The sequence below is a fragment of the Rhinoderma darwinii genome, chromosome 10 (assembly GCF_050947455.1).
Source record: "Rhinoderma darwinii isolate aRhiDar2 chromosome 10, aRhiDar2.hap1, whole genome shotgun sequence".
In the NCBI taxonomy this organism is placed as follows: domain Eukaryota; kingdom Metazoa; phylum Chordata; class Amphibia; order Anura; family Rhinodermatidae; genus Rhinoderma; species Rhinoderma darwinii.
In genome coordinates, this window is record NC_134696.1 from 39,183,697 (window position 1) to 39,194,233 (window position 10,537).

A 10,537-nucleotide genomic window follows, 5' to 3' on the forward strand; every position below is an offset into this window, starting at 1 on the left:
CTGGAGTGTCTGGACTGGCAGTCCGTAATTTGTATACAGACTATTTTGTATCACCTGAGGGAGCAGTTCCTTGGCAAAGGGATGTGCTTCGTCTGCCAAATTAAAATTTGAGAGGGACTGTTGTATTTCCTGTTTATGTTACAAATGTTTTAGTAGTTAAAGTTGCAGTAGTAGAGTAGGGACTCGCAAGAGAATGAGGACCCTTGACGCGGGTTGCGAGCTAATGTATTTCTGTCGGTTTTTTTAAAAAATTTTTATTAAATTAAAAAAAAAAAAATGTGATTCTTTGCATTCGGCAGAAATGCAAACCAATACCTCATTATGTTTTTCAATAATAATAAATACAAACACATAATTAACTATAAACTTCTTTTATTCTTTGCACAAAACAGTGTCATCAAACAAAAACAAAACGATATAATATTACAAAATTATAAATTGTAAAATGATTGAGAAGGTGCAGGGTCATGATGGGGTCGTGGAACAGCCTCCCCCTGCTGCATGTGCCGATACTGCTGTTGAGAAGGTCCTGGCATGCCATACCCTGGACGATCTTCACTGAACAGTGGCATTGATGCTTGATATGGTGGCTGCTGGCTGGTTTGAGCGGTTGCTGCAGGTGCTGGAGGGACAGAGCGGAAGGTGCTTCCATCACACCCCCGCCTATGAAACTCTATGGCATGATGGATTTCACGTGGGTCAGGATGTGTGGCAAAAATTTCGACCACTTCCATTAGGGCTGTTTGGCACCTGATCTGCCTCTCAATTGGCACTCTTTTTAGAATATTTGAAAGAGCGCGACAGAAGGTGCCCTCTTCGGTTTCTGTCGCTCTTTTCTCCAGGTGTTCTAAAACCCGCAAGTCGACCGCCTGCCTTGGCTCTGTACATGTTGGACCTTTATTGGCAGAACGTCGGCGTTTACCTCGGGGTATAATTTCGTCTTCCGGTTCCGTGGCACAGACTGGATTATCCTCTGCTGTATTTTCAGCAGGCACTGGAGTGGAAGTGGACCTAGCAATCCCCAAACCGACGTCAGCCTCTTCTATTTGAGTGGCATCAGAGTCTTCTGCCTCCAGATTATCCTTGGTTCTGTTGGAAAATGAAAACATAATGTTAGGGAATTTACGTAGTAATTTAACGTCATGTCTACAGCAGGGCAAATACACTATGTAAACATATGCAGCTTATCCGATGGGCTGCCTAGAGGGAATTATGTGCTTGAATAGACCGTATAATTGGTCACACCAACAATACGTACTCTTTTAACATACTCACATGCATCACTACATGCAGGGGCGTAACTAGGAAAGACTGGGCCACCTAGCAAACTTTTGACTGGGGCCCACCCTACACTGGGTGTCACACAACCCCCCCCACTTGTAGATAGTGCCTTTTTTCCAGCACCCCCCCACCCCTGTAGATAACGCCATATAGCGCCCCACTGTACACTGTATGGCATTATCTACCGGGGGACTGTATGGCGTTATCTATAGGGGGACTGTATGGCGTTATCTACAGAGGGGGCTGTATGGCGCTAACGCCATACAGGCCCCCCTCCCCCCCCCATAAAAGTGTTCAGTGGCGTCCCGCTGTAGCAGCCATAGCGGCTGCTAGCGGAGCCTCCGGACATGGTGGAGCCCCCTCATGCCGCGGTCCCCGTAGCAGTCGCTACGGCTGCTACGGCGGTAGTTACGCCACTGACTACATGGCCAGACTACAATGATCAAAGTATATAAGCAATACTTACGGGCCAACCTGCATGACATCCAGAAGGAACGACAGCTGTTTTGTGTACAGGTATGGTCTTTTTTTCTGTCGTCCGTCTCCGCTCTTCCCCTTGTCATTCAGCTCACGCTTAAATTGGTCACGGCATGTGTTCCATCGTGTTTTCACGTATTCAACTATGATATAAAATAAAACAATCACAGATCAACATATTTGAAGTGTACATTACTAGATCTAAGTAAATGTTGTTTTTTTGCTGAAAATGTTGGTGCAGATTTGGGGCGTTTACGCAACAAATCTGCACCAACATTTGCATATTTGACAGGTAATTGAGACGTTGCAGAAACGACTGCGTACTTGCCACAGTTTTCTGTTTTCTCATTTAATTCAACATCAATTCAACCACGTCTGCCCGTGCCCACACGACAGCTGAACGGCTGAAATTACGTTGATGTGTTCAGGAGAAAGCATCCACGTAATTTCAGCCGTAAAGGCATGTGCAGGTGCTTGAATGGGCGTAATTGGCGCTGCTTTTAATTGGAGTCAATGAATAACGTCTCCAATTACGGCACAATAAGTGACAGGTCACTTCTTTGACGCGGGCGTATATTTACGCGCCGTAATTTGACAGCGGCGGTTAAATATACACCACGCTTGAACACACAAACGTCAGCCCATTGCTTTCAATGGGCAGATGTTTGTCCACGCTACTGCGGCGTATTTAGCGGACGTACTTCAGGGCAAAAAACCCCCGAATTACGGCCGTAATTAGTGTGTGTGAACATACCCTCATAGTGACATGTCACGTTTTGATCGGTGGTGGTCCGAGCCATGAGACCCCCACAATCTCACGTGCACTTCTGCAGCTTCATTTCAGAGATTGGTGGGTGTTTCAGTGATCCAACCCCCACCAATCAAAACTTCAGGCATTTCATTATGACATGACATGACAGGAGTACTCAGAAACCGCATCAAGGTGTGAAACTTACCCATGCGTTTCTTTTGCACGTTCGTTGCCTTCTCCCACTCAGGATGCACCTCACTGCAGACCTCCTGCCAGGCCAGATCTTTCAGATTCCTGTCAGCATACTCTTCAAGGCGCTTATTCCATAGACAGGGCTTGTGCTGGACCAGGATGATTAGTTTCTCCACGCTAATTGAAGCCATGCTGCTCTCTGCTGCTTTCCTGCACTGTCTCCAGCCTTCACGACGACGGAACTCATTCCCGGTCGTCGCCTAGCAACACTTCCGCAAATCCGCAAACTGCGGATGACACACGGAGGTGTATCCGCAATTTCCACGGGCCCATTGACTTCTATTGGCATGTCCGCATCGAATTTGCGGCCCGTAATAAGACATGTCCTGAGTTTCTGCGGCACGGATTTGCGGACATGCGGAGACCCGTGAAAACACGGATAGTGTGTATGGGCCCATAGAAATGAATGGGGCCGCAATTCTCCCGTGGATTTGCGGGGGAATTGCGGACGCAAAAACACGGTCGTGTGCATGGGGCCTAATAGCAAAGCTGTCAGCTTTGCTATTACTCATCTCAAATGTAAAATACATCAGTAACCGCTCCCAACCTTTTTTACTAGGGTCTTTTTCCTTTCAGTAATCCTGTTTTTAAATTGTTGGTTAATACATGTTAATAAAAATATTTATTTTGTATATATACATCTGGCTACAAACTCTTTTTCTTTTGCGCAGTTGATACATATTTTGGAGTTGCCTAGTTGATAATTTATGGGGGGAGTCTTTCTTTTCTGCACCTGAAAACGCATCAAAAAGCGTTAGGTGCGGCTTTTAGCTGCAGAATTACCTGCATTTACTTGCGGTTTTGATGCAGATTTTCTGCACCAAATTACTCAACGTGTGCATGTAGCCTAAAACACCAAGCCAATTTCAGCAAGCAAATAATTTTTTATCAGTTTCCCAGTACTATGGTACTTTAAATGGTGGCATTAGAAGCGACATCTCCCCCCGCAAAAAATAAGCCCTCACTGCACTCTATTAACAGAAAAATAAAAAGTTATGACTCTTGGAAGGCGGGGAGTGAAAAACTAAAATGAAAAATATAGAAATGTCTCAGTCCTTAAGGGGTTAACCGGTTGCCGACACAGGTCAAGAATACTCGTCCTGAGCGGCGGGTACTTGGCACATTAGGATGAGTATTCTCATCCTGTGTGACAGCCAGTGTCCGCGCGCCACGATGAGCTGGACAGCAGCTGTAATGTCTATAATACACAGTCGCAGCCCAGCTCTACCGGCGGAGAGAAGAGAAACCTCTTCTCTCTGCCGTTAACCCCTTGAATGCCGCGATCAAAGCTGATTGCGGCAGCATTCAAATCTAAAGTGAGAAGGGGGTCTCCCCTTTGGTCGCATCACAGGAAATCCCTGTGACGCGATCAATGGCTATACCTGGTATGGGCAGACAGCCCAGGGTCCATTGATGGACCCCGGGGCTGTCTGACCATATTTCCTGTTGTCAGGGCATACTTAGGTAGATATATGCCAGTACATTAAAGTTCAATAATCGAAATGAAAAATCCCTTTATGGGATTAAAAAACAAAAGTTCAATTAATAAAAAAATTGTTTCAAAAATACACAGAAATACACATTCTTTACAATAAATAAACTTTTCAAAATATAAGTCCCAAGACATTAAATAATATATGCATATTTGGTATCGCCATGTCCGTAACAACCTGTACAATAAATGTATAATGTTATTTATGATGATTGGTGTAAGGTGTAAAAACAAAATAAAGTTTTTGCCAAAAATAAAAATGTATAGAAATTAAACGATAATGTAAATGTACCAAAACCATGGTATCTACATAAAGTACAACTTGTCCCGCAAAAATCAAAGTCTCATACAGCTACGTCGGACAAAAAAATGAAAAAGTTATAAGCGCCGGGATACAAAGAGGGAAATATAAAAAAAATAGTCCGGTCCTCAAGGCCAAAATTGGCCGTGTCCTTAAGGGGTTAAAGGTAAACATACTATTCAATTCTTCTAATATCTCATGAGTCCAGAGCATCATTTGCGTATGTTATGGGATGATGTCATAATACAATTTTTCCCCCTAGTCTTTCTGATAGCTCATAGGTCACAGAGATAATTTGCATATTCTTTATGACATCTCGGGTTCCATAGTGATGTCACAAAGACATTTTCCGATAAGGCAGTGCCTGATGTTGTCAAATGTATCAGTGCTGTTGTCTTCTCCGTGGGACATAGTACTGTATTTTGCGATTTATAGCGACTAGTGGCTACTAGAAGCGATTTATTTCCAAAAGTTTGGTTCTTACCAGATCATGATTGGCCTTCTACTTCTGCTAACATCTTGCTTCATCACAAGATCCCTCTGCTGCATCGAATGCGACGCAAGAGGGAAAATGGCTATGGCAAAATATCATACTTTTATCAGAAGCCAAGTGGATGAAAGCACAGAGGCCTATGTGACCATCAGGCGGTTTTCTAAAATTGCCGAAAAAGAGATCCTAAATTACCTGGAGGATGAAGTCGAGATGCTGGGTAATTGTCTTATTAGTATTACTATTATTATTACTACTATTATTATTATTACTACTATTATTATTATTACTATTATTATTATTAATATTATTACTATTATTATTACTATTATTATTACTATAACTATTATTATTATTATTATTATTACTATTATTATTATTGTTATTACTATTATTATTACTATTATTATTTTTATTGTTATTACTATTATTATTATTATTATTACTACTATTATTATTATTGTTATTACTATTATTATTATTATTACTACTATTATTATTATTGTTATTACTATTATTATTACTACTATTATTATTATTACTACTATTATTATTATTATTATTACTACTATTATTATTATAATTTGAATGATGATATATAGATAATGATTGTATCTCTGGTGTTTCCATTCCAGATGACTATGCTATTTCCGACATCGTTTCGGAGTATAAAAAATCGGTTGATATCATCGAGGCAATAGATTTTAAAGGTAAATATTATATTTTGCTTCTCTTATTAATGTAAAATAAAAATGACCTTTGTTTTGGGGGCCCAGACTAATAGATTGGGGAATTAGCTGCCATTATTATTTCTCTTCATTTATTCTAGATGTCCAGCTTCTTCATATAATTATACATCAATTTAAACAACTTAAAGAAAAGCTGAAGGTGATAGCCCAGGAGTCTCAGGAAAGTAAGTGAAACATTCATGTCTAGCTAGTGATGCCAGTTTATCCACCCGGAGATGACAGATCTATATAGTGGGAGCTCTGGTAATACTGATGCGGTGTGCCAGTGTCTCTCCCCGGTGCAGCGTGTAACAGATTGGGGTGCACTCCCTGTTGACGTATCTGAGTTAAGTTAAAAAACGTCACGTCGAACCTTTTACTTGTGGAAACAGAAACTTCATGACTATAAAGCTCAGTCTGAACACCATATTTTTCATATTTACACCAGGCAACTTACAAATGTACATTGATAAATCCCCTGCTTCCCTTCACACTGTGCATTATAAAACTGTCTGTCTGCAGCCACCACTAGAGGGAGCTCAGTGCATATAAATGTATCCAGATACAATTAAACTCAATGAAAGGTATACAAATCTATGTCAGGAAGCCAATAGTCGGGCTCCCTTCTAACTTCGGGCCCCATAGGAGTGGCCGTGGTCTGCGTCTATGGTAAGTGCGCCACCGGACCTGGCAGAGGATGGGTATCGAATTCAAATAGTAAGAAACCTTACTGTTTCTTAGATTGTCACAAGTGACTTTTTTTCTGTTACTTCTCCTTGTCAGTGTAGCAGTCGACATTCTATTGACAGACAGGAGCAAATTTGCTAAAAATATAATATTGAGAACTTTGTGCAGTTCTGTAATGTATATATGTGAACCTATACTATACGCTGCGCTTTCAGTGCCATTTTTTTTATAATTAGTGATTTTGCATTTCTTTCACTTTTAGGGAGATGCCCAAATAAAAAAGGTGAGTTCTTCTAGATATATTATTACCCCATAACATGCTGCAACATTATTACATGTGACTGTACTAGACGCCTGCGCCTCATGTAGAAATACTGGTGCAGGCAGAAACTGCAGGTCTTCCCCATAGCCACCAATCACATCACTGCTTTTATTTTCTACCCTACACTGGACACATGACAGCAGGAATCTGATTGGCTGCTGTGGATGTCAGTTCTAGGAGCTGCTGGGCTCTATATAGGACCCGGACTCTACTGGGGCAGCTCAGAGATTTCAATGGAAATTTATAAGTTCAATGTTTATGAGTCTGACAACGACAACATTAAGTAACAAGTTCTTTTTTTTCTTTATTTCTCAGGTGAAGACAGCTGTGGTAAGTACATCTTATACTTTTTATTTGTTTTTGATATTTTCTATAACATTGTACGTTTTTAAAACAAGTGTATTTCCCCAGGTATAATGGTGCAAACGTACACCAATTGTAAGACCTGTGACGAGGAAAATGTTGTCTGCGCCGGGGGCCATCCAAAAAATCAAGGTATAGTATGAGTTTTATTCATTGGCCAGAGGAACTGGGATTATTGTTAATATAATATGTGTGAATTGTGACTTACCGTTCATGTGTATGGAAAATATATTTATATTATATATTTATGGTGTTGTCAGAACACCTCTATTATACATGGATGACAGCACTATATAGACGCTGCACACCTCCCCCCGCAGAGGATAAAAAAGTTACATGTAAGCGGCCGCTGACTGGTTACTTACATATAACTATGAGAGCGGGCAGCACTGTAGAGAACGTGAAGTAAGTAAACAGAGGCTGCTGTAATTTGGGAGGTTATTGTGGTTGTCACTATGTACGGGGGGCTATATAAAGGGCACTGTCGCTGGCACTGATTAGGGAGACACTCACTGTATGTGTTACTGGGTTGAGGGCATTGTAATGACAATCTTCTCCTGACTGGATGATGAGAGTTGTAGTAAAATACTTTCCTCTCTTCACAGAAAACATGGATAGATGCAGCTGTGTGTGCACCGAGAGTGGATGCTCTGGTAAGTAGCGGCTTTTATTCCTTTATATAAATCCATATATTAAATTAGTAATAAACACCGGACACAAAGCGCTCACTGTCCACTCTGTAAATATGCAGAACACTTCCAATAATCCATAGTTCATGCCGGAAAATCTGATTTACTGAACCAGAAGGAAATTTAGATTGATGTGATTCTGTCCAATGATAATCCTGCAGGAGCCACTAGTAGAATAGGAGCGCCATTTGTGGCAGCCTGTGTTTTCTCCATGTGACAGGGGATACACGTCAACACATGATTATGATATTTATTCTAAAGAAATCTTATAAAACACTCATATTTGATATTTTTCTTCTTTTATCAGATTTGAAAACTGGACTTTTCTGCTCTCCATGCAAAAATCAAAAAGCTTACATTGCCGAGACGATAAACTGTGGACGTAAGTAGATGGTATAATAATATCAGTGACTGTGAGTTACAATGTAGTGTACAGCGCAGGGGCCGAGTAGATACATAACTAACACTCTAACACTTTCTTTTTGTCTAGAAATATTTATGCAAGTTACAGAGGATGAAGATCTATATCTAGACTGTAACTTTATGTGGCATGCCAGGCTGCAGGAGCCCTATAAAAATGTGTTCATCATGGTAAATATTTTACGTATTTCTAAGGGAATGAGGGTAAAATGGGAGATTTTTGATAAAGTAACCAGGAAAGTGCCTGATATCATTGTACATACGGCCATCAAGTCAAGGCGTTTGTTTCTCCCCCAGTGATAATGACATTGATATAAATAATTGAGACATAGAAGGTTCTAACAATTGTCCATATTATCTTTTCAGCCCGGTGAAAATGAACCAAAAGTCACCGAGGACAGCTTTTTAAAAATCATGGGCGTACAGATGCACGAGTCCGGTGTTTACCAGTGTACCACCATGCTGCAATCCGGTGTGCCAGTCAGCCACCTTGTGTATAATGTGAGAGGTAAGTGCATATTATCACCGCCACTATGCGGAACTGTAATACATAGACGGCCTACGCTGATATATGAGGGATGGATTTCCCCGGTAGGAATATTGGATGTAGCAGTTTGCCACTTGGCTCATCCTTTCATCTCCAGCGCACTGTATTTTGTAGATAGTTCTCTAGTGACGGTGCTGTCCCTTATAATTCTACATTTTTATGGTAAGAGTTTATTATGAACTATAATGAGGAGAGATAATTGTGATGTCCTGATATATTATATCTTTATTATTATTTCTGTCTTAAAATCACCTAAAATGCAATTTCTTTCCTCCCTTGATACTGATAAAATGAACTATTTTTTATTTAGTTCTCAGTGGATCAACGAGAACAACAGCGGTATACCAGCCTCGTCCCACACTGCCTGACGTGCTTGACATCACAGCGCCTGAGACGGTATTTCAGAAGACATTAAAAATCAACAGTAAAGTCTTCATAGCGATATCTGTACCCACCATCGTTACCATCATGATAATTGCTGGCATAGGGTATGTAAAAAACAACCATTACTTATGTACATGTAGCTGAGCTGAACAAATCTTGTCAGGTTGTCTACATGAATAATTGATCAGGAGATGCAGTACTTTTACTACTTAAATATGATGCCGTTCTTAAGATTTTGGTTCTGTTCACACTGGCATATATTTATTTATTTTATTAAACCTACATTGTATGGCATATGAGAGCCAGTAATTGGCTTGTTAGCTTCTGTCCCGTCAGATTTCCTTTGCTCCTGACAGGTAGAATAGTATAATCTGCAACACTGTTTTACCCAGTAAAAACAGAAACTTGCCAGAACCTATTAAAGTTACTGAAGTCAATGCACTACATAGGGATGAGATGATATTTTCAGGAGACTGATAAGCAGGTGAAGTACAGAGAACACACCAGGGGACATCTGCACACACTCCACCTATGTTCAGGATAGTAGAGTTCAGAGTTCACATGTAAATAGCAGATATCGAATAACTGATATTCATTTTTCTTCTTTTTAGCATCTACATCTGCTGGATAAAAAGAAAATCAAAAGCGCCTCTGGAAGAAGAGCCGGTATAGAGGCGACATGTCAAGTTCCAGCCTTTATCACCATCAGCCTTTGTCATCAAGGCAAAAAAAATACAAAAATATCTCCTAAACCTCCACTCAAAAAAATAAAAACAAAAACTTCTCCAAAGTCTATCTGTGAGGGTCTTCCTTCCCTTTCTTCCCCATTAATGATCAAGAACTGTAGAGACCAAGTACTCCTAAGGATAAGGACAAACGGAACTTGCAGCCAGGCGGCCGAAAACAGCTCTGACATGCTGTTTGGCGCGGATCTTAAATTGATTGTTAATGGCCAGTAGGTTTTGCAGGTAAACAGCAGTTTTACCCACAAGACCACGTGGGCATTGGAGTGGGTTTTTCTCTGGAGGGTTGTGGCAAAATTTGTGATTGGAAGTAATTTCATCGATGTGGTGAAGGTGATGTATAGTTTTCCCACTGCTAGAGTCAGTGTCTGTGGGGACTTATCCCATTCTGTTGAACTCTTTAGAGGAACTCGGCAGGGGTGTCCCCTTTCTCTGCTTTTGTTAGCCATGTTTATTGAACTTTTGGCAATTCTAATAAGAGAGGATGAGTCTATTTCTGGATTCGGTTGTGGAGTGGTGAGGAACAAAATCCTTTTATATGCAAATTATGTTTTATTATGCCTGAACGACGCAGTGAGGTCTGTCCCGGGGGCCATTCAGGTGATACAAT

General features: G+C 40.7%; 1 protein-coding gene across 1 annotated transcript; it reads right to left on the reverse strand.

The window, feature by feature from the left end:
- Positions 1-422: 422 nt before the first annotated feature.
- Positions 423-3,548, reverse strand: LOC142661384 (uncharacterized). The gene is made up of 3 exons (XM_075838764.1): positions 2,715-3,548; positions 1,748-1,901; positions 423-1,089 (listed from the first exon to the last, which is right to left on the reverse strand). The coding sequence occupies exons 1-3, from the start codon at positions 2,890-2,892 to the stop codon at positions 432-434; spliced, it is 990 nt and encodes a 329-aa protein (XP_075694879.1). The 5' UTR covers positions 2,893-3,548; the 3' UTR covers positions 423-431.
- Positions 3,549-10,537: the final 6,989 nt, after the last annotated feature.

What these genes read in the sequence shown, in the direction of transcription:
- LOC142661384 (XM_075838764.1), bottom strand. Translation starts at nt 2,892, where the DNA reads ATGGCTTCAATTAGCGTGGAGAAACTAATCATCCTGGTCCAGCACAAG. An exon ending in CGTGCAAAAGAAACGCATGG is followed by an intron (nt 1,902 to 2,714) that starts GTAAGTTTCACA and finishes TTTATATCATAG; the next exon opens with TTGAATACGTGAAAACACGA. An exon ending in GATGTCATGCAGGTTGGCCC is followed by an intron (nt 1,090 to 1,747) that starts GTAAGTATTGCT and finishes ATTTTCCAACAG; the next exon opens with AACCAAGGATAATCTGGAGG.